Source organism: Stegostoma tigrinum, chromosome 18 (assembly GCF_030684315.1).
Source record: "Stegostoma tigrinum isolate sSteTig4 chromosome 18, sSteTig4.hap1, whole genome shotgun sequence".
Taxonomy (NCBI): Eukaryota; Metazoa; Chordata; class Chondrichthyes; order Orectolobiformes; family Stegostomatidae; genus Stegostoma; species Stegostoma tigrinum.
Window position 1 is genome coordinate 31,697,889 of NC_081371.1, and position 27,102 is coordinate 31,724,990.

At 46.7% G+C, this 27,102-nt stretch overlaps 1 protein-coding gene across 1 annotated transcript in view; it reads right to left on the bottom strand.

Moving 5' to 3' along the window:
• Positions 1-21,420: 21,420 nt before the first annotated feature.
• bmt2 (base methyltransferase of 25S rRNA 2 homolog) overlaps positions 21,421-27,102 on the bottom strand; it is a 91,607-nt gene continuing 85,925 nt past the window's right edge. Inside the window, exon 5 of the mRNA XM_048549446.2 lies at positions 21,421-26,662. Within this exon, the coding sequence (XP_048405403.2) occupies positions 26,033-26,662 (630 nt within the window). The 3' untranslated portion in view covers positions 21,421-26,032. The remainder of the gene's footprint in view (positions 26,663-27,102) is intronic.

Sequence of the window (27,102 nt, forward strand, 5' to 3'; positions counted from 1 at the left end):
ACACCTCCACAACACACACACAACACACACACTCAGCCCGAACACCCCCACAACACACACAACACACACACTCAGCCAGAACACCCCCACAACACACACACAACACACACACTCAGCCCGAACACCCCCACAACACACACACAACACACACACTCAGCCCGAACACCCCCACAACACACACACAACACACACACTCATCCCGAACACCCCCAGAACACACACTCAGCCCAAACACCCCCACAACACACACACTCATCCCGAACACCCCCACAACACACACACTCTGCCTGAACACCTGCACAACACCCGCATAACACACACACTCAGCCCGAACACCCCCACAACACACACACTCAGCCCGAACACCCCCACAACACACACACTCTGCCTGAACACCCCCACAACACACACACTCAGCCCGAACACCCCCACAACACACACGCACACACACACTCAGCCCGAACACCCCCACAACACACACACTCAGCCCGAACACCCCCACAACACACACACAACACACACACTCAGCCCGAACACCCCCACAACACACACACTCTGCCTGAACACCTGCACACAACACACACACTCAGCCCGAACACCCCCACAACACACACACTCAGCCCGAACACCTGCACACAACACGCACACTCAGCCCGAACACCCCCACAACGCACACACTCAGCCCGAACACCCCCACAACACACACACAACACACACACTCAGCCCGAACACCCCCACAACACACACACAACACACACACTCATCCCGAACACCCCCACAACACACACTCAGCCCAAACACACACACAACATACACACTCAGCCCGAACACCCCCACAACACACACACAACATACACACTCAGCCCGAACACCCCCACAACACACACACAACACACACACTCATCCCGAACACCCCCACAACACACACACTCAGCCCAAACACCCCCACAACACACACACTCAGCCCGAACACCCCCACAACCCACACACACTGCCTGAACACCTGCACACAACACACACACTCAGCCCGAACACCCCGACAACACACACACTCAGCCTGAACACCCCCACAACACACACACTCAGCCCGAACACCCCCACAACACACATACTCAGCCCGAACACCCCCACAACACACACTTTCAGCCCGAACACCCCCACAACACACACATTCAGCCTGAACACCCCCACAACACACACACTCTGCCCGAACACCTGCACAACACACGCACACACACACACTCAGCCCGAACACCCCCACAACACACACACACTCAGCCCAAACACCCCCACAACACACACACTCAGCCCGAACACCCCCACAACACCACTCAACACACACACTCAGCCCGAACACCCCCACAACACACACACTCTGCCTGAACACCTGCACACAACACACACTCTCAGCCCGAACACCCCGACAACACACACGCTCAGCCCGAACACCCCCACAACACACACACTCTGCCCGAACATCCCCACAACACACACACAACACACACACTCAGCCCGAACACCCCCACAACACACGCACACACACACACTCAGCCCGAACACCCCCACAACACACACACACTCAGCCCAAACACCCCCACAACACACACACTCAGCCCGAACACCCCCACAACACACACACAACACACACACTCAGCCCGAACACCCCCACAACACACGCACACACACACACTCAGCCCGAACACCCCCACAACACACACACACTCAGCCCAAACACCCCCACAACACACACACTCAGCCCGAACACCCCCACAACACACACACAACACACACACTCAGCCCGAACACCCCCACAACACACACACAACACACACACTCAGCCCAAACACCCCCACAACACACACACAACACACACACTCAGCCCAAACACTCCCACAACACACACACAACACACACACTCAGCCCGAACACCCCCACAACACACACACAACACACACACTCATCCCGAACACCCCCACAACACACACTCAGCCCGAACACCCCCACAACACACACACAACATACACACTCAGCCCGAACACCTCCACAACACACACACAACACACACACTCATCCCGAACACCCCCACAACACACACACTCAGCCCGAACACCCCCACAACCCACACACTCTGCCTGAACACCCCCACAACACCACACAACACACACACTCAGCCCGAACACCCCCACAACACACACACAACACACACACTCAGCCCGAACACCCCCACAACACACACACAACACCCACACTCAGCCCGAACACCCCCACAACACACACACTCAGCCCGAACATCTGCACAACACACGCACACACTCACACACTCAGCCCAAACACCCCCACAACAACGCGCACACACACACTCAGCCCGAACGCCTGCACAACACCCGCACAACACACACACTCAACCCGAACACTCGCACAACACACACACACTCAGCCTGAACACCCCCACAACACACACACTCTGCCCGAACACCTGCACAACACACGCACACACACACACCCTCAGCCCGAACACCCCCACAACACACACACAACACACACACTCAGCCCGAACACCCCCACAACACCCGCACAACAAACACACTCAGCCCGAACACCCGCACAACACACACACGCTCAGCCCGAACACCCCCACAACACACACACGCTCAGCCCGAACACCCCCACAACACACACACAACACACACACTCAGCCCGAACACCCCCACAACACACACACAACACACACACTCAGCCCGAACACCCCCACAACACACACACTCAGCCCGAACACCCCCACAACACACACACAACACACACACTCAGCCCGAACACCCCCACAACACACACGCACACACACACTCATCCCGAACACCCCCACAACACACACTCAGCCCAAACACCCCCACAACACACACGCACACTCAGCCCAAACACCCCCACAACACACACACTCTGCCTGAACACCTGCCCAACACCCGCACAACACAGACACTCAGCCCGAACACCCGCACAACACACACACACTCAGCCCGAACACCCCCACAACACACACGCGCACACAGACACTCAGCCCGAACACCCCCACAACACACACACTCTGCCTGAACACCTGCACAACACCCGCATCACACACACACTCAGCCCGAACACCCCAACAACACACACGCACACACACACTCAGCCTGAATACCTGCACACAACACACACACTCAGCCCAAACACCCCCACAACACACACGCACAGACACACTCAGCCCAAACACCCCCACAACACACACACTCAGCCCGAACACCCCCACAACACACACACAACACACACACTCAGCCCGAACACCCCCACAACACACACACTCAGCCCGAACACCCCCACAACACACACACTCTGCCCGAACACCCGCACAACACACACACTCTGCCCGAACACCTGCACAACACACGCACACACACACACACTCAGCCCGAACACCCCCACAACACACGCGCGCTCAGCCCGAACACCCCCACAACACACACACAACCCACACACTCATCCTGAACACTCCCACAAAACCACACAACACACACACTCAGCCCAAACACCCCCACAACACACACACAACACACACACTCAGCCCGAACACCCCCACAACACACACACGCACACACACACTCAGCCCAAACACCTCCACAACACACACACAACACACACACTCAGCCCGAACACCCCCACAACACACACACAACACACACACTCAGCCCGAACACCTCCACAACACACACACAACACACACACTCAGCCCAAACACCTCCACAACACACACACGCACACACACACTCAGCCCAAACACCTCCACAACACACACACAACACACACACTCAGCCCGAACACCTCCACAACACACACACGCACACACACACTCAGCCCAAACACCTCCACAACACACACACAACACACACACTCAGCCCGAACACCTCCACAACACACACACAACACACACACTCAGCCCGAACACCCCCACAACACACACAACACACACACTCAGCCAGAACACCCCCACAACACACACACAACACACACACTCAGCCCGAACACCCCCACAACACACACACAACACACACACTCAGCCCGAACACCCCCACAACACACACACAACACACACACTCATCCCGAACACCCCCAGAACACACACTCAGCCCAAACACCCCCACAACACACACACTCATCCCGAACACCCCCACAACACACACACTCTGCCTGAACACCTGCACAACACCCGCATAACACACACACTCAGCCCGAACACCCCCACAACACACACACTCAGCCCGAACACCCCCACAACACACACACTCTGCCTGAACACCCCCACAACACACACACTCAGCCCGAACACCCCCACAACACACACGCACACACACACTCAGCCCGAACACCCCCACAACACACACACTCAGCCCGAACACCCCCACAACACACACACAACACACACACTCAGCCCGAACACCCCCACAACACACACACTCTGCCTGAACACCTGCACACAACACACACACTCAGCCCGAACACCCCCACAACACACACACTCAGCCCGAACACCTGCACACAACACGCACACTCAGACCGAACACCCCCACAACGCACACACTCAGCCCGAACACCCCCACAACACACACACAACACACACACTCAGCCCGAACACCCCCACAACACACACACAACACACACACTCATCCCGAACACCCCCACAACACACACTCAGCCCAAACACACACACAACATACACACTCAGCCCGAACACCCCCACAACACACACACAACATACACACTCAGCCCGAACACCCCCACAACACACACACAACACACACACTCATCCCGAACACCCCCACAACACACACACTCAGCCCAAACACCCCCACAACACACACACTCAGCCCGAACACCCCCACAACCCACACACACTGCCTGAACACCTGCACACAACACACACACTCAGCCCGAACACCCCGACAACACACACACTCAGCCTGAACACCCCCACAACACACACACTCAGCCCGAACACCCCCACAACACACATACTCAGCCCGAACACCCCCACAACACACACTTTCAGCCCGAACACCCCCACAACACACACATTCAGCCTGAACACCCCCACAACACACACACTCTGCCCGAACACCTGCACAACACACGCACACACACACACTCAGCCCGAACACCCCCACAACACACACACACTCAGCCCAAACACCCCCACAACACACACACTCAGCCCGAACACCCCCACAACACCACTCAACACACACACTCAGCCCGAACACCCCCACAACACACACACTCTGCCTGAACACCTGCACACAACACACACTCTCAGCCCGAACACCCCGACAACACACACACTCAGCCCGAACACCCCCACAACACACACACTCTGCCCGAACATCCCCACAACACACACACAACACACACACTCAGCCCGAACACCCCCACAACACACGCACACACACACACTCAGCCCGAACACCCCCACAACACACACACACTCAGCCCAAACACCCCCACAACACACACACTCAGCCCGAACACCCCCACAACACACACACAACACACACACTCAGCCCGAACACCCCCACAACACACGCACACACACACACTCAGCCCGAACACCCCCACAACACACACACACTCAGCCCAAACACCCCCACAACACACACACTCAGCCCGAACACCCCCACAACACACACACAACACACACACTCAGCCCGAACACCCCCACAACACACACACAACACACACACTCAGCCCAAACACCCCCACAACACACACACAACACACACACTCAGCCCAAACACTCCCACAACACACACACAACACACACACTCAGCCCGAACACCCCCACAACACACACACAACACACACACTCATCCCGAACACCCCCACAACACACACTCAGCCCGAACACCCCCACAACACACACACAACATACACACTCAGCCCGAACACCCCCACAACACACACACAACACACACACTCATCCCGAACACCCCCACAACACACACACTCAGCCCAAACACCCCCACAACACACACACTCAGCCCGAACACCCCCACAACCCACACACTCTGCCTGAACACCCCCACAACACCACACAACACACACACTCAGCCCGAACACCCCCACAACACACACACTCAGCCCGAACACCCCCACAACACACACACAACACCCACACTCAGCCCGAACACCCCCACAACACACACACTCAGCCCGAACATCTGCACAACACACGCACACACTCACACACTCAGCCCAAACACCCCCACAACAACGCGCACACACACACTCAGCCCGAACGCCTGCACAACACCCGCACAACACACACACTCAACCCGAACACTCGCACAACACACACACACTCAGCCTGAACACCCCCACAACACACACACTCTGCCCGAACACCTGCACAACACACGCACACACACACACCCTCAGCCCGAACACCCCCACAACACACACACAACACACACACTCAGCCCGAACACCCCCACAACACCCGCACAACACACACACTCAGCCCGAACACCCGCACAACACACACACGCTCAGCCCGAACACCCCCACAACACACACACGCTCAGCCCGAACACCCCCACAACACACACACAACACACACACTCAGCCCGAACACCCCCACAACACACACACAACACACACACTCAGCCCGAACACCCCCACAACACACACACAACACACACACTCAGCCCGAACACCCCCACAACACACACACAACACACACACTCAGCCCGAACACCCCCACAACACACACACAACACACACACTCAGCCCGAACACCCCCACAACACACACACAACACACACACTCAGCCCGAACACCCCCACAACACACACACAACACACACACTCAGCCCGAACACCCCCACAACACACACACAACACACACACTCAGCCCGAACACCCCCACAACACACACGCACACACACACTCAGCCCAAACACCCCTACAACACACACACTCAGCCCAAACACCCCCACAACACACACACACTCAGCCCGAACACCCCCACACACTCACTGAGCCCGAAAACCCCCACAACACACACACAACATACACACTCAGCCCGAACACCCCCACAACACACACACAACACACACACTCATCCCGAACACCCCCACAACACACACTCAGCCCAAACACCCCCACAACACACACGCGCACACACACACTCAGCCCAAACAACCCCACAACACACACACTCTGCCTGAACACCTGCACAACACACACACACTCAGCCCGAACACCCGCACAACACACCCACACTCAGCCCGAACACCCCCACAACACACACACAACATACACACTCAGCCCGAACACCCCCACAACACACACACACAGCCCGAACAGCCCCACAACACACACTCAGCCCGAACACCCCCACAACACACACTCAGCCCGAACACCCCCACAACACACACTCAGCCCGAACACCCCCACAACACACACTCAGCCCAAACACCCCCACAACACACACGTGCACACAGACACTCAGCCCGAACACCCCCACAACACACACACTCTGCCTGAACACCTGCACAACACCCGCACAACACACACACTCAGCCCGAACACCCGCACAACACACACACACTCAGCCCGAACACCCGCACAGCACACACACACTCAGCCCGAACACCCCCACAACACACACACACAGCCCGAACACCCCCACAACACACACGCACACACACACTCATCCCGAACACCCCCACAACACACACTCAGCCCAAACACCCCCACAACACCCCCACAACACACACACTCTGCCTGAACACCTGCCCAACACCCGCACAACACACACACTCAGCCCGAACACCCGCACAACACACGCACACTCAGCCCAAACACCCCCACAACACACACGCGCACACAGACACTCAGCCCGAACACCCCCACAACACACACACTCTGCCTGAACACCTGCACAACACCCGCATCACACACACACTCAGCCCGAACACCCCAACAACACACACGCACACACACACTCAGCCTGAATACCTGCACACAACACACACTCAGCCCAAACACCCCCACAACACACACGCACACACACACTCAGCCCGAACACCCCCACAACACACACGCACACACACACTCATCCCGAACACCCCCACAACACACACTCAGCCCAAACACCCCCACAACACACACGCACACACACACTCATCCCGAACACCCCCACAACACACACGCGCACACACACACTCAGCCCAAACACCCCCACAACACACACACTCTGCCTGAACACCCCCACAACACACACACAACACACACACTCAGCCCGAACACCCCCACAACACACACACTCAGCCCGAACACCCCCACAACACCCCCACAACACACACACTCAGCCCGAACACCCCCACAACACACACACTCATCCCGAACACCCCCACAACACACACACAACACACACACTCATCCCGAACACCCCCACAACACACACTCAGCCCGAACACCCCCACAACACACACACTCAGCCCGAACACCCCCACAACACACACACTCTGCCTGAACACCTGCACACAACACACACACTCAGCCCGAACACCCCCACAACACACACGCACACACACACTCATCCCGAACACCCCCACAACACACACACTCATCCCGAACACCCCCACAACACACACACTCTGCCTGAACACCTGCACACAACACACACGCACACACACACTCAGCCTGAACACCTGCACACAACACACACACTCAGCCCGAACACCCCCACAACACACACGCACACACACACTCATCCCGAACACCCCCACAACACACACTCAGCCCAAACACCCCCACAACACACACGCACACTCAGCCCAAACACCCCCACAACACACACTCAGCCCAAACACCCCCACAACACACACACAACAAACACACTCAGCCCGAACACCCCCACAACACCCCCACAACACACACACTCAGCCCGAACACCCCCACAACACACACACTCAGCCCGAACACCCCCACAACACACACACTCAGCCCGAACACCTCCACAACACACACACTCATCCCGAACACCCCCACAACACACACACAACACACACACTCATCCCGAACACCCCCACAACACACACACAACACACACGCTCATCCCGAACACCCCCACAACACACACTCAGCCCGAACACCCCCACAACACACACACTCAGCCCGAACACCCCCACAACACACACACTCTGCCTGAACACCTGCACACAACACACACACTCAGCCCGAACATCCCCACAACACACACGCACACACACACTCATCCCGAACACCCCCACAACACACACACTCATCCCGAACACCCCCACAACACACACACTCTGCCTGAACACCTGCACACAACACACACGCACACACACACTCAGCCTGAACACCTGCACACAACACACACACTCAGCCCGAACACCCCCACAACACACACGCACACACACACTCATCCCGAACACCCCCACAACACACACTCAGCCCAAACACCCCCACAACACACACGCACACTCAGCCCAAACACCCCCACAACACACACACTCTGCCTGAACACCTGCCCAACACCCGCACAACACACACACTCAGCCCGAACACCCGCACAACACACACACACTCAGCCCGAACACCCCCACAACACACACGCGCACACAGACACTCAGCCCGAACACCCCCACAACACACACACTCTGCCTGTACACCTGCACAACACCCGCATCACACACACACTCAGCCCGAACACCCCAACAACACACACGCACACACACACTCAGCCTGAATACCTGCACACAACACACACACTCAGCCCGAACACCCCCACAACACACACGCACACACACACTCATCCCGAACACCCCCACAACACACACTCAGCCCAAACACCCCCACAACACACACGCACACACACACTCAGCCTGAATACCTGCTCACAACACACACACTCAGCCCGAACACCCCCACAACACACACGCACACACACACTCATCCCGAACACCCCCACAACACACACTCAGCCCAAACACCCCCACAACACACACGCACACACACACTCATCCCGAACACCCCCACAACACACACGCACACACACACTCAGCCCAAACACCCCCACAACACACACACTCTGCCTGAACACCTGCCCAACATCCGCACAACACACACACTCAGCCCGAACACCCGCACAACACACACACACTCAGCCCGAACACCCGCACAACACACACACACTCAGCCCGAACACCCCCACAACACACATCACTCAGCCCGAACACCCCCACAACACACATCACTCAGCCCGAACACCCCCACAACACACACACAACACACACACTCAGCCCGAACACCCCCACAACACACACACAAAACACACACTCAGCCCGAACACCCCCACAACACCCCCACAACACACACACTCAGCCCGAACACCCCCACAACACACACACTCAGCCCGAACACCCCCACAACACACACACTCAGCCCGAACACCCCCACAACACACACACAACACACACACTCATCCCGAACACCCCCACAACACACACACAACACACACACTCATCCCGAACACCCCCACAACACACACTCAGCCCGAACACCCCCACAACACACACACTCAGCCCAAACACCCCCACAACACACACACTCTGCCTGAACACCTGCACACAACACACACACTCAGCCCGAACACCCCCACAACACACACGCACACACACACTCATCCCGAACACCCCCACAACACACACACTCATCCCGAACACCCCCACAACACACACACTCTGCCTGAACACCTGCACACAACACACACACACACTCATCCCGAACACCCCCACAACACACACTCAGCCCGAACACCCCCACAACACACACACTCATCCCGAACACCCCCACAACACACACACTCATCCCGAACACCCCCACAACACACACTCAGCCCGAACACCCCCACAACACACACACTCAGCCCGAACACCCCCACAACACACACACACTGCCTGAACGCCTGCACACAACACACACACTCAGCCTGAACGCCTGCACACAACACACACACTCAGCCTGAACGCCTGCACACAACACACACACTCAGCCCGAACACCCCCACAACACACACGCACACACACTCATCCCGAACACCCCCACAACACACACTCAGCCCAAACACCCCCACAACACACACTCAGCCCAAACACCCCCACAACACACACGCACACACACACTCAGCCCAAACACCCCCACAACACACACGCACACACACACTCAGCCCAAACACCCCCACAACACACACACTCTGCCTGAACACCTGCACAACATCCGCACAACACACACACTCAGCCCGAACACCCGCACAACACACACACTCTGCCTGAACACCTGCACACAACACACACGCACACACACACTCATCCCGAACACCCCCACAACACACACTCATCCCGAACACCCCCACACCCCCACAACACACACTCATCCCGAACACCCCCACAACACACACACTCAGCTCGAACACCCCCACAACACACACACTCAGCCCGAACACCTGCTCAACACACACACTCAGCCCGAACACCTGCTCAACACACACACAACACACACACTCAGCCCGAACACCCCCACAACAACGCGCGTGCACACACACACACACACACACACACACACACACACACACACTCAGCCCGAACACCCCCACACACACACACACACGACTCACAGCCTCACCCTGCTCCAGCTGGTCCCCACCATAACACACGCTCTTCCCCCACCCTGCCAACCTGACCCTGACAAAACATACAGTATCCACTTCTCCCTCTGATCACTCTCCACATCCCCCGCTACATCACCATATCCCAAATGACATTACTGCCCTACAAACCCCCACAACACCCACACCCCACCCCAGACACTCCTACACTTCTCTCCAACCCCGCACCATGACACTCCTACACAACGAACTCCCATGTCACCTCTATTGCACACCCTCATGGCACCCCTACCCTTCACAATATCTCCAGTCAACAAATCCCCGACACTCCTATCCCAGCTCGATACTCCTTCCCCCACCCCTTCTTCAGTCCTGCATGACATCCCACTCCACGCATACTTCACTTCCCCATGACACCCATCCACTCTTACACCAGTCCCACAGCAAGTCTCCCTCAATGCAGAATACCCTCCCTCATCCTCATCCAAACTATTCCCGCAGCAATGAACACCACTTAACTGAAAATGATTACGCACCCAGCACTGGGGAGCAAATGTCCAATACAGTCGGGAATCTCGAACAAGAATGAGCAAACAGACTTTCAACCATTATGGCTGCAGCAGCAAATTTTTAACATTGATCACTCGGGGGAAGGGTTCCCCTGACGGGGTACACATTGATATGGTGATGAGGTTAGCCAAGTGGACCTTTTCTAATGAATAAATGTGGAGCTGGAAAAGCACAGCAGTTCAGACAGCACCCAAGGAGCAGGGAAGTCATCGTTTTGGGCCGAACCATTGACTTGCCTGCTGCTCGGATGCTGTCGGACAGGCTGTGCTTTTCCAGCTCCACGTTTGTTGACTCTAGCTTCCAGTGTCTGTAGTCCTTACTGTCTCCAAGTTGCCGGATCTCATAGAATATGAGTTCCCTGACTGGGGCTGTTAATCCTGTCCAATCAGGAAGTCCTGGCTGACCAAGTTCTGTTCACTCGAGGAGCTGGCTCTGAACTAGCTGGATCAGTGCCATGTACTATGCACGTGTAAATAAAGGGTGACTTGGTGACACGATACTGGCCTCTGTGGAATTCTGTCAGACTAGGGTTGACAGGTTTTCAATATAAACCACTCAGATATAGATTCAGTGTACAGGACAATTGAGGAAGAGGTCCTAAGGTAAAGTCATGAGAAGAAACTCAACATTGCTGGACTTCATTTTAGATCCAAATCAGATGTCCTTCTTCTCATTTTCTCCCCAACTCCACAGCCATATAATCTCTTTGAAAAGCAAAGAATACTCAGGGCAATGAGAGGCAGAATGCTCAGCAAAATAAATGAAGTACTTTAGAACTACTGTTCCTGTTTGTATATAGACAATTCATGTGAATGGCAACCAATATATAAGTAATTCCTGCTACCACAAATAATCAGTTAAGAAACCAAATGGAGGACAGAGCTCATGGTTGGAAGTTGTTGCACTCAGTGTTGCACCCAGAGGCTATAAAGTGCCTAAATGGCAAACAAGATGCTTTTCCTTCATTTTGCATTGAGCTTCTCTGGAACACTGCAGCAAACCTAGGACAGAAATGACAGCCCAAGAGTAAATATTAAATGGCAAGTGACCTGAAGGCTGGGGTCATTGCTCTGGTTTCAGCAGAACTGACATATATTCAGCTATGAACACCTACTCTGGGCCAATTCGTTTCAACAAAAGTATTGCCACTTGCTTTGCCATTCTTACTATGACACCTGTAATTTTTAATCTCTGTTATCCTCTAGCATTCCTGAAGCTCCATCTGTTCCATTTGCTCCTCCGCCAACTTTTCCCACAGTATAAAACCTAGCAATTTGCCACCTGTCTCTTCAGTTCCAAAGATGAATCACATTGGACTCAAAATACTAATAGGGTAAAAGGACACACTTTCGTCTGTCATGTTATATCTATTCAATTGCATTTTGTTTTGACTTCTACAATGTACCTTGTGGAGGAACACAGAATTCCAAACAGCAATATCTGCATTTCCATCTTTCATTGCATTCACTGCAAATATTGATACCAGTTTGAGAGCGATAATAATGGTGAACACCCACAGTTTCACTAGAATTATTAATGCAAAATCTAGAATGTTCATTTGCTTCATGTATAAGAGTAAGAGCTCCAGGATTGTCACAGCATTGGATGAGTGCTCATCCGTTTCATAAAACACAATCAAGGACCAGGTTTGTGTCAGCAAGTTACATAAATTCTATGGTCAAAACAAAGCTCGTAGACACTTCAATGTCTGACACTTGTACAATATCTTTCTCCCACAAGTTGTTTCAGTTGCCAAGACAGTTGCCATCTTTAACTGGTTATAAATCATGGTTATTACCGCTGAATGATCAGGAATGTTATAGGTAGAGCAAAACTGAGTATCAAATGAACAAAAAGCTCTGATGAAAGGTTTGAAGTATTGAATAAGATTGAACCACATGAACTAAAAAGTCATTTTTCTATCTCAGTGGGATCTTGTAGAATGATCTTTGACCCCAACATCTCAAAAAATGTATATGACTATGAACATATTGTTATCTACATTTATAATAAAACTAAATTTGGTGGAGTACAGATGTTAATCTATAGTGTTGCAATGCCCACATGGTTAAAGTGGAAGTGGTCTGTCTAAGTACTTTATTAATGTGTTATTAAACCCACATTTAAACCACGATTCAACTGTCAAATATTCAAATTAAGATATTATCAAGAAAAGGTATACTGAAAAATTAAATGTATAAAATTTGCTCCTCAACAATACAGCAACTACCTCATTTATCACACCATTGACAAAGTCAAGGTTTTATTGAAACGTTTCAAGTGCCACTATAGATGCTCAAAATGAATATCTGCATACGTAAGGGAATGACTCTTATAAAGCTAATGATGTTTTTATAATCAAATGATAATGTACCCAATTTAAGTCATAACAATTTATAGTTGTATGGTGCCTTTAACGTATGGAAATGTTCCACAGATCTTCAATGTTACAGATGTGGTGCTTTATCATAAGCTTATGTTTTGAAATACACCTTTTAATTTACTTTTTCAGAAGACATTTTCTTGATGTGTTTCTTGATAGGACAACCACTCAATCTAAGCTGTGCCTCTGCACATGCCTCTTAGCAAGGTTCATGGACTACAACTCACTTTGGCATGCATTATTGTCTACCCTGGCTCTCACATATCTCATCCTCACAAACTGCCAACCCTTAATCTCTTCCTTCTCACTGGGGATACCTGACAATCTCTCCTGCTCCTGTATTTACCACTAACTGCTCTTCTATCATACTCAATACCTTCTTTTGGAAGGCCGTAAAATGGCTCCAGCAGCACAAACAATGAAAGGTCCCAACGGTGGTGAGCACTTCTGCATCTTATATCATGGCATTCCATAAAACACTGCAGAGCCTAGATGCATCACTAATGAGGTGAAGAGTGGAAGATTGCATGACACCAGGAATCTTACTCAAAAAAAACACGAATATTGAAACTAAGAAAATTCAGCCCATGAAAATGCTTAAATCCAGAAGCGATCATGAACTTAAACAGGGTGAAGTGAACACAGTTATGATGCGGGACAATTTGGATATTTGACTGATGGAAGCTTCAGTCATAGTCAGAATCTGTAGATGTGGAAGTAAGTGAAGATCAGGAAAGAAATACTGTTTTAGAAAGGCTCTGAATCTGTTTTACAAAGTGACAACCCTGGTGACAATTTAATGTCTGGCTGTAGAAAAGAATAAAACAAACCACTAAATACAGAGACTAGGAAGTGTTAGGTCAGGGCTTTTCTCTTTGGATTTCAGTTCATAGCCGCAAGACCATGATCCAGTTGGCTTGCCAGCAATGCTTTTCTCAATGAAATTAACCAGACCCAACAGACTCTGATATGTTTGAGACCCATCACAAATGTTCTCAGGGACCATACTCTCTCAAAATTTAAATATCAAAACCATAATATACTGTTTTAATCAAATACATGGAAATCATGGACATCCATGAGGTACTGTGTGCCATCAACAGCAGAATTGTAATCCAGCACAATCTATAACTTCATGGCACAGCATATTCCCCATTCAACCATTGCCATCAAACCAGGGGATCAAGGGGATCAACCCTGGTTCAATGGAGAGTGTAGGAGGGCATGCCAGGAGCAGCAGCAGGCATACCTGAAGATGAGGTGTCAATCTGGTGAAGCCACCAAACAGGACCATTTCCACACCAAACAGTGAAAGCAGCAAGTGATAGACAGAGCTGAGCAATCCCACAACCAACAGATCGGATCTAAGTTTTGCGGTCCGGCCACATCCAGTTGTGAATGGTGGTGGACAATTAAACAACTCACCAGAGGAGAAGGCTCCACAAATATCCCCACCTTCAATGATGGAAGAGCCCAGCACATCAGTGCAAAAGATGATCTGCAGCAATTTTCAGTCAGAAGTGCTGAGCGGATGATCTATCTCAACCTCCTTCAGTGGTCCCCAGCTTTACAGATGCCAGTCTTTAGCCTATTTGATTAATTCCACATGATAGTGAGAAACGATTGGAGACAATGGATACTGCAAATGACAATATTCCGGCAATAGTACGGAAGACTAATGCCCCAGAACTTGCCATTCTCCTAGCCAAGCTGTTTCAGTACAGTTACAACACTGGTATTGACCCAAAAATGTGGAAAATTGCCCACGCATGTCCTGTACACAAAAAGCAGGACAAATCCAACTTGGCCAATTACTGCCCCATCGGTAAAGTGATGGAAGGTGTCATCAACAGTGCTATTGAGCAGCACCTGCTCAGAAATAAGCTGCTCGGTGTCACCCAGTTTGGGTCTCGCCACAGCCTCTCAGCTCCCAATCTCATGACAGCCTCAGTTCAAACATGGACAAAAAAGCCGAATTCCAGAGGTGAGGTGAGAATGACACACTGTGATATCAAGGCTGTATTCGACCAAGCGTGGCATCAAGGACCCCTTGCAAAATTGGAATCAATGACTATCAGGGGGCAAACGCTCTGGTGGTTGGAGCCATACCTGACACATAGGAAGATGGTCCTGGTTCTGGGAGGTCAATCATCTCAGCTCCAGGAAATGTCTGCACGAGTTCCTCAGGGTAGTGTGCTAAGTCCAACCATCTTCAGCTGCTTCATCAATGGCCTTCCCTCCATCATAAGATCAGAAATGGGGATGTTCGCTGATGATTCCACAATGTTCAGCACCATTCATGACTCCTCAAATACTGAAGCAGTCCATGTTCACATGCAACAAGATCTGGACAATATCCAGGCTTGGACTGATAAGTGGCAAGTGACAGGCTATGACTATCACCAATAAGAGAAAATGCAACCACCGTCCCTTGACATTCAATGCTGTTACCATCACTGCTATCAGCATTCTGGTGGTTACCATTGACCAGAAATTCAACTAGACTCATCATATTAACACAGTGGGTACAAGAGCCGGCCAGAAGATGGGAATACTGTGGCAAGTAACTCACCTCCTGACTCCTCAAATCCTATCCACCATCTACAAGGCACAAGTCAGGAGTGTGATGGAATACTCCCCACTTGCCTGGATGAGTGCAGCCCCATCAACACTCCATAAGCTTGACACCATCCAGGAAAAAGCAGCCCGCTTGATTGGCACTACATCCACAAGCATCCACTCCCTCCACCACCAACAGTCAGTAGCAGCAGTGTGTACTATGTACAAGATGCACTGCAGAAATTCACCAAAGATCCTCAGACAGCACCTTCCAAACCCATGACCACTTCCATCAAGAAGATCAAGGACAGCAGACATACGGGAACACCACCACCTCCAGGTTCCCCTTCAAGTCACTCATCATCCTGATTTGAAAATATATTGCCATTCATTCATTGTCACTGGGTCAAAATCCTGGAATTCCCTCCCTAATAGCATTGTGGGTCAACCCACAGCAGGAGGACTGTAGCAGTTCAAGAAGGCAGCTCACCACCAACTTCTCATGGGCAACAAACCAGGCAAGAAATGCTGGCCAGCCAGCGTTGCCCACATCTGAACAGGAAAGAAGTACTGCAACAAGGTAAATATATTTACTTTCATCAACTGTGGCAGATGTTTGAACTGTGGACTTCTGATAAAGGGCAAGAACTCATGCCAACTAGCTTGGGGTGAAGCAAAAAAATTTGGAAATAATGAGAAGGACCAAATAACAGGCATCTAGTAATGTGCAAATTACAGAATGTTGTTTTTCAATTTACTGAATTGTAAAAAGATCAAGTTGCCATAGTTTTATGAGACTGCTCTCTCATTAGAGATATAACTGGTTGTGGTTTAACCTGAGGGTCACTGAGTCAGTCAAAGGGAGAGGTTGAGAAGGAAAGTCCTTCATAGTAACCTCAGCCAGTACAGGAATTAAACTCACTCTACTGACATCATTCACCAGCCATCTAGCCAACTGAGCTAATTGATCCTCAATTAATTGTATACATACAGAATTGAATGAGGCAATGCTAAAAGAAATGGAGTATGGATTTAAGAAGCGCAAGGGATGAAAATCTAGTGAATTTACAAAGAGCTGAGGGCAAAGCCATGGTACAAACTACCTGAATGGCTGTAAATTGGGAGAGGTGAGTGTACAGCAGGACCTGGGCATCGTTGTGCAGCAGTTGTTGAAGGTAAGCATACACGTGCAGCAGGCAGTAAAGAACGCCAATGGTATTTTGGCCTTCATTGCAAGAGGTTTTGAGTGCAGGGGCATGGGATGTGTTCCTGCAGTTGCACAGTGCCATGGTGAGACACACCTGGAATTCTGTGTGTAATTTTAGTAATCTTTCCTGAGGAAGGATGCTTTTGCTCTAGAGGGAGTGCAGCAAAGGCTTACCAGGCTGATTCTGGAGATGGCGGGTATGACATATGAGGAGAGATTGACTAGGTTGGGATTGTTTTTGCTATAGTTTAAATGAATGAGGCGGTGATGTCATAGATACTTAAAATTCTAACAGACCTGGACAGGGTAGATGCAGGGAGGACGTTCTCAATGGTGGGTCTGTCCAGAACCAGGGATCACAGTTTGAGGATTTGGGGTAGACAATTTAGGACAGAGATGAGGAGACATTTCTTCACCCCAGAGTGGTGAGCCTGTGAAATTCATTACCATAAAAAGTAGTTGATGTCAAAACATTGAATGTATTCAAGAGGTGACTAGATACAGCACTTGGGATGAATGGGATGAAAGGTTATAGGGAGAAAGCAGGATTAGACTACTGAGTTGGGCGCTCAGCTAGGATTGTGAAGAATGGCGGAGCAGGTTCAAAGAGCTAAAGGGCCTCCTCCTGCTCCTATGTTTCTGTGTTTCACCAAGCACGTGGGAATGCTGCACAATCTTTGCAAAATGAAAATGTCACATTTTGTGCAGGGTTGGAAGAATTGATAGTAGTAAAAGAACTTCTAATTTTCAAGGGAGTTGGGACTCGCATTACTCTCACAAGCCAGACAAAAAAATTAAATCATCACACATGTAAGGGTAAGCCATACAATGCTGCCAAGACAAATATTTAATAGTGAACTCTCACAGAAGGGAAAAGTACCTGCACTGCATGTAGTAAATTAATTGTTAAAATGTTTACAATTTTAATTGTGTTGTAGAAAAATTGTTACTGTGGTGCAGAATGTTCTGAATGGGGAGTGATGTCGCTGGAGACAGAACACAAGAAATAAGAGTAGATCAAGTGGCCGATCAAATCTGCTCAGTCATTCATGGCTGATTGTGAGGTTCAACTGCACTTTCCTGTGCCCACAACACATCTCCAGATTCTCTGAGACACAAAAAATCTAATGCCCCCAGTCCTAATTTTATTCAACATATGTGCACCCACAACCCGTTGGAAAACAGAATTCTAGAACTGACAACACAATGAATGAAATAATTTCTCCCCATCTCATTCCCAAGTGACCAACCCCTTATCTTGAGAATGTAGGTCTATGTTTTATATTCTCTGATCACTGGAGTCAATCTTTTATTGTCTAGGCCATGAAACCACTTCAGAATCACATATTTTTCAATGACATTCTCTCTCATACTCCTAAATTCAAGGGAACAGTGGCTTAAATTATAACCTCTCTTCACAGGCCCATATAATTTCTAAATGGAACTTCTGGAGAATCAAAACCAGTTTTCACATTTTGCCTCAAAACAGGAGCATCTTTTTTTTTAATCAGTTATGCACAAATTGAAACCAGTGAGAGGGTAACGGAAACAGCTGCTCCTATGAAAAGTAGAAGACACATTTTTTTAAATGATAGCAGTGGGCAGGATGAAAATGGGAACTGGTTATTTTTTGGAAGAGATGGAACTTGTGCATTTATGGGGTTTGCTGCCAGAAGTCAGTGTGGAAATACTCAGAAGACCGAGTGGAATGATGTTCAAATAACACAGAAAGACTTGCCTTGGTAGTAGGAAAGCTCCTGAAATGAGGATAGTCTTTGAATTGAATCTTCATGGCTTCATGTCTTTTGGCATCGCTGCATAAAATATTTTGGTTGAGCTTATTACTCAATGGGGAATTACTTTTCCTGTAGTTTGGTTTATTATTTGTCTATTAAGTAATATTAAATATATGTTCATTTTAGTCTGTTTCAGTAAAAGTCTCAAGATGTGAAATTGTGCACTAGTGTTTCCATTTGTCACTGGTTGCTGGGAAATTAAATTCTTTCTGAAAGTTGTTGTCCTCTATGGGGATCATAGCTTCATGAAATAAGATGATGAAAGTCAGCTCGAAGGAATAGATTTTTAAGGACTGTGATTAAGGAGATAGCAGAGTGGTAGAAAAGTGTAGGTAGCTCATTCCAGAGCTTTGGGGCCCTCTCATTCAGGTGTCTGATAACTCCACCTGCCCACAGACCCCAAACCCACTGAGGCATTTAGCCCTATTCTAACCTCAACTCTGAGCCACAACCCAGCCTCAGTCTGCAGCCTCCTTTGGATTTCTCCAGTCTGACTGGAAGCTGTCAGTCCGGCTCCTGTGCAAAGGGCTTACTTGTGATGTCACACAGTGGAGGTAAAATTGCAAAGCATGTGGGACAACCCCAGCTACCAGTTTTCTCATGCTTTCACAAGGCCCCTAGTCCTGGCACGTTAGGCAAGGTAAAATTCAGTCACATGGGCCAAAATTACTTAATGGCAGTAAGATATTTAGGAGTACCTTTACTTTGTGAAAGGTGTTATAAAAGCAAAATATTGTGGAACCATTTCCGACAAACAAATTCTGAACTAAATAATACCGTTGGAAGATGTTTCAAAGTGAACAGGAAAGAAATGATGCAAGTTTCAGGGCAAGTTCCGTCATACTCTAGTAGAGAACTTTCCGTTTGAATAGTGATATCCTTTTTTGTTTCAAAATTGGAACGATTTTCTCAAACTAAGATTGGCACATTAAAAACGATTTCCAACAGAGATTCATCACATCCTTTCAAAGCCTGATTAAATTTTCATGTTTCACTTTTACTGAGTTATAACAGCTGTCATGAAAACTGTATATTTTGACACGTTTTTAAAGACAAAAATCATCAATTCTCAGCTCGTCAGAATAGTCAGTATATGTAGTTTGCATGCTAAAAAGTACTACATAGTGCAACACTATATTTTAGTCAGAAAAATGCACAATAATGTACCATGAAAATTTATTGCTTTAGCAACTACACAGCTGACACTCAGAAAACCAGATATATTACAATGCAGTTTCACCATATTAAGTGACCATTGTCAACAGGCATAGTTTGAAGAACTTGCAGTAAGAAAAATGAATTTTACATACATACATACAGATCACATTCATTTTAGTAAGATCTGATATTGATGAAATAACTAGAAAGGTACCATTTGGCATAAGTTGAATTTTTTATCACTTTGTCCAACCGATACAGATGTAGAAATATGCAAATAAAGAAATGATAAACTCAGCAAACAAGTTTAAAGGTTTTTATATTTATTAGTATCAACCATACCATTCAGGTAATCAACACTTGGGCACTAATGCCAAGGCAGGAGGTTAGTGTCAAATTACAATTTACAGTTTCTTTTTTTAAATTATACAAATTAAACAATATTAGGTGGCATGAATTGAGCTTACGTTTGATCATATTGTATTAGACTCTCAATTTGGTTACTGATACAATTTTAACTTGCCAACTTTTCAGAAATCACAACTTGAATATTTTCTTCATTTTGTTAAACATTATTATAAGAAGGTTAACTAAGAAGTTATAATTGGTAAATTCAGATGAAGATTTTTATAACTGCTTGTTAAGTAGCCTATTTATCTTTCTCAAGTCAATAGATAAAATGAAAATTCAACAAATCCAATTCTAATAAGTTAGCTGTTGCTATAATGCAAAATCTAAGGAGAACAAATATTTACAAAGTTTATAGTTACTTGCAATTGCTTTCTGAAAATGTGGATTTCTTTGAAATAAAAAACTTTCAGATCACTGTTTTCAAAATAAATTAAGGTGTTTTTTTTCCTGTCCAAATCAGAAAGGTATTAATACAATTTGACACTTTTCAAATTGTTAAGCTCTGAGCTAATCACACTATAATGGCCCCCAACCAAAATGCCATTTCAGTCTTTGGCATCTACAATGGTGAATATTCACAACATGAACAGTTTAAAAATAAGTAAACCAACTCGAATAAATCTGAATGGCAAACAAAAAAAAATGTTGAAATCTTCATTGGAATGCCAAGTTTTTGTTCTAACACTATAGAAATTAACTACATCAAAACAATTTAAGCTATTAAAGTCTAAACCAGAGCAGATAGAGTATCAGCTGAAATGTAAAGCAAAATTGTTGTAACCGAGATCACAAGGTTTAAGTGCAAAACCTCATTATGAGGTAAAACTTTTCACAAAATGCAATATTGAAACACAATTCCACACAGTGGCATTTCTGAAATGCCACTTTACCTGCTAACCTGTGGCTGGTGAACAGGATACTTGTGCATGTTGAAATACCGAGCCAAGTAACATCCTTTTAAGTTTCAATAATATATTCATCTTTTGCACATCTATACTACAGAAATTGTTATGCAGAATTGTGCTATGAAAGATTTGAATAAAAAAGACTTTTTTAGTTTATCATATAAAAACATCAAGCCTACATCTAACCCACATACTTGTCTTATTAACTATTTGTTTAGTGTTTCTTAAACTTAAAACTATGTATACAAGAAATGCAAACTTTTGAAAATGTGATAAATCCTTGTATTTCAATGGGATCAAAATATATAGCTTTGATCTACCACCAGATTTAACCCCCTGTAGCTGCAATTATCAAAGCTCCATATAAATGCTATGAACCTATTTAAAAATCTAGGCCACAGGGAATCATGGCATTCTTCTGCATCTATAAATTTGCCACTGAAATATTTGCTTTAAAAAGTAAACACATAATCCTGTTCAATTTGTTCTCACCTGCTGGCTTTGATCATTTATAAAATTCATAAATGATTAATGAGTGAAAACAGAAATTGAAATTGAGTGTGATATATTAAAACATTTTTCAGTATCAATTAGTTATTGAATTATCTTTGCATTATTTATGAACTACAGTATTTTAATTTCTTTACATACAGTGCACTTGTAAAAACTGGAATGTATGGGTTTTGGGACTTGTTTAAGCTGATGGTAATAGCAACAATATCTTATTCTTTTGAAAAACAAACAGCATGCAAAAATGCATACATCTATCATAGTTAGTGTTGTTAATGTGCTTAACAGTTGTAGAGATCAGTAGCTTGGCACTTACAAACATGCAAATTGAAAAATATACTACGTACTTCAAGGTCAATTTTCAGACATGTTATATAAGTGATTGCATTTAATGATTACATACTGTTACCAAATGAACTAAATATATGTTATGTTACAAATGAACCCTTCAAGAAAAATGATTTTAACTGCATCAATTCAAAATTTGCGTAGGATAGCTCAAAAGAAAGACCCAAATCATCACAGCAAAGCAGAGTGCGATTCCGTCCTTCAGGATGCTACACACTGCTTAGCTAGTCAACAGTTCAGCGCTAAGAAGTTAGAAAGAAATTTTAAAAATCGTTGTTTGGTTCAGCCATTAAAGAAAGGGAGACTGTTTTCCTTACTACTATCAGCATTGTGAAAATCGTCTTTTGAACACTATTTGATTTTTTTACCTTACACTTGGGGCAGCAAACTAGAAATTCCAGGAAAACATATTCTTTCCATAGCCTTTTGCACAATTGTCATCTCATTCGAAATCCATTTTAAAAGTACCAGCAGTTTATTGTACCTATTTAAATGTGATCTTGGAATACCTACTATAGGACAAGAATATACTTCAATATTGAGCAGGTAACAGTCCTGGTTGCTGGCAGGACCTAAATGTAGTTGAGGAAATATTAGGATATTGCTAATGGGAACCTTTGCAAAAGTTAGTACAAAGGCCACCGATTTGAATTATCACCAGTAGAACAAAGAGGATAAATTAGAACTTTTCTGCCTTCATTGAGTCCTGAGAGCATGGAATGCTTTTTATCATAAATGGCTTTTACAAAATGTATAAATCTTTTAAAGTCAGCTGATTATGTATTTGAAATGATAAATGTAGGGGAATACAAGAAAAGGGCTGGAGAATGAGTTTCGAGTAAATTGTTCCGGTTGGAAAGGTTGCATGTATAGGCTCCATGCATCAAATGATTTTGTCATGGTACTTCATACAGAAAAGGCAAACAAGCTATTCTGAAGCAGGTAACTATAATTTTGGAACGTGTATCCACTCCGTCACATATATGGTATAAACGTAGATGATTCTTCGCAAGCTGAGAGGGAAATAGATATCCACAGCTAAAAACTACAATGTGAATCTAAGTTCCCTTGCATCGTGATGTCATAAGATCAATTGTCTTGAAGTGCCAAAACTTTGCTTTTTTAAAATAAAATATGGTTAGTTAAAAAGAGCGTTGCATATATAAGTTTGAAATTTGAATGTAATCCATTCCAGCACAATTGCAATAAACATTTAAAAAGCCATCATATTCTCTAGGTTTCACTGGCAACTGTCAGCTTAAATGTTCCATTAATAATCCAATCAGGAAAAATAATCACACTTTTTGCTTCATTTCCTTTGACTGTATAAATGCATTTTTTTTCAGACAAGTATATCTGCTAATAACAGGATAATATGCATGCATTTACCTGTCTGTTTAACATGCTAGAAGAGAACACTAACAAGAAAAATCTACTGTCTATGCACAGATGTATACAACACACAAATTTCAGGCAACCATTCTCTTTTGTGGCATATAATTTGCAAAGAGGTTCTTGCTTTGTTCCTCAATTTACTTACCATAGCTTTACAACAGATGCTAATTACTCTCCTCACTACAATGATTTTCCTTTCTTGAAAGATCATCAGCCAAAGATCACAAGGACAAGATGGCATATACTTTTCAAAAAGACCAATTCGAGTTTGTTCAAAAACTGAACACAATAAGTTGCTTGCCTAGAAAATTTAACATTGAATTCTGAGAGACTAACTGCAAAGTTACAAACAGAATTAGTGTGAATTTTAGCCTAACTATAGGCAGCCAGCACAAATGTAACTTCTTAAAAGAAGTCTGTCTTGCCTTTTCCTTTCAAATTTGTCAAGCAACAAAATTAGGGGTAAACAACGCTTGTTTCAGAATTGATATCCCATACAAGTCAAGGTCCTGGCTGCAAACTAGTTGGTAACATGCAACAATGCAATCATTTAAGTGAAATTTAGAAACACAAAGATAAAATACAGAAAATGCCCATTATGTCTGAAATCTTAAATACATTTTTGCTTTGGCATACATTTTCCTAATTTTTAGTTCTATTAACTAATTGTTTAGTAAAAATTTTATTTTTTTCCCCTGCAATTATCAATAGAGTGGCATGGTCACTTGTAAAACTTTTGAATTTAAGGTACTAGGATAACTTCCAATTCTCAAAGTTGACAAAAAGACACTGCTGAATCAGACATTTACTTTGACATTTAAAGAGTCAGCTTCTTTTGTTGATTTACACTGATGTTCTGGCTTTTGAAGTATATTACCAGGTGTATGTTTTGTTTATCCCTCAAACACTTCCATCTTCTAACAGATAATAGAAAGAGTATTCCACTTTGTAAACTTTTCACATTATCTATGTGCAAACTGTATTGCATATTTTGCATACTATACAAGTTTTATAATGCAGCAGAATTATTTTGGCAACACAGCAGCTCTGGTAGCAAATGACAAGTCCAAGGTTAGCTTAAAAGCAAAACTGGATCGTCCATTTCATGGAATGGAATAGAGCTGGCTTGGCTCTCTCCAGAGTCTGAGTCATATGGGGCATCGGGTAGCTCCAAGAAACTGTAAGCTATCTGGTCATCTTCCATTTCTGATCTATCTTGGCAACTGGTCTCTGGGTGTTCCTCTTCATCTACGTGATTGAAATCCTGTGGAATAAATAGCATCTCTGGATAATTTCTGCTGACTAAGTCACTTGTCGTCTGCAGAGAAATTTTTCGAAAAGCTAAGAGATGCATGTGGGAGAACTTCACATATTTGTACCTTTTGAATCCTAATGATTCAATGGCAGTTTTCCAGCTCTTAATCATATAAGCATGGCGATTTTGGTGAGAAGAATCAGGGGTGATAATAAGAAGTAGACCATGGAGTGCAAGAAGTTCATGAGCTTTTTTACAGCAGATCCAGCGTTGGTAAGGGGCAGGAAAGTAAGACAACAAAAGTGAAAACACAACAACATGAAACAGCTCTCCTGGAAGAGAATCAATTGGATTTTTTAGCTGCTTGAGAAAGGCATCTATTGCATCTTGAGCAAGCTGGAGGGGTTGTTGCAGCTGAAGGTTGAGGAAGTCACATTTGTATACACTCTGAAAAACAAAAACAAAGATTATTATTTGGAAGATTATTTCATGGCAACTTAGATATTGTTCATAAAATCTTACCAAGGCATGGCACAATACAATGTAATTCTCAGGTAATGTGGCACAGTTTGCAATATATATTTTATACTAACATTTTAGTATAGTCTGACCGAATGGAGAAATTCAGGTCAGATGTTCACTGTGAAGGAGAATGTGCTGTGCTGAAAATGCCAGAAGTTGGAAATGCCAAGTCCCACCACAAACACCTCATCTCCCATTTTTGTGGGCGTGGTCCATTGTTCACACAAGTTTCTACAGGCATTTAAATGTTCAGCTGCCTCCAATAGAATGAGTTTTTTTGAGTCCCTGAAGTGTGGTACCTGTGTATGGAGATTAGACGAGGTAAAAGCAGGTTTGTTTTCAGTCCATTTCTTTTAGAAAGTCAA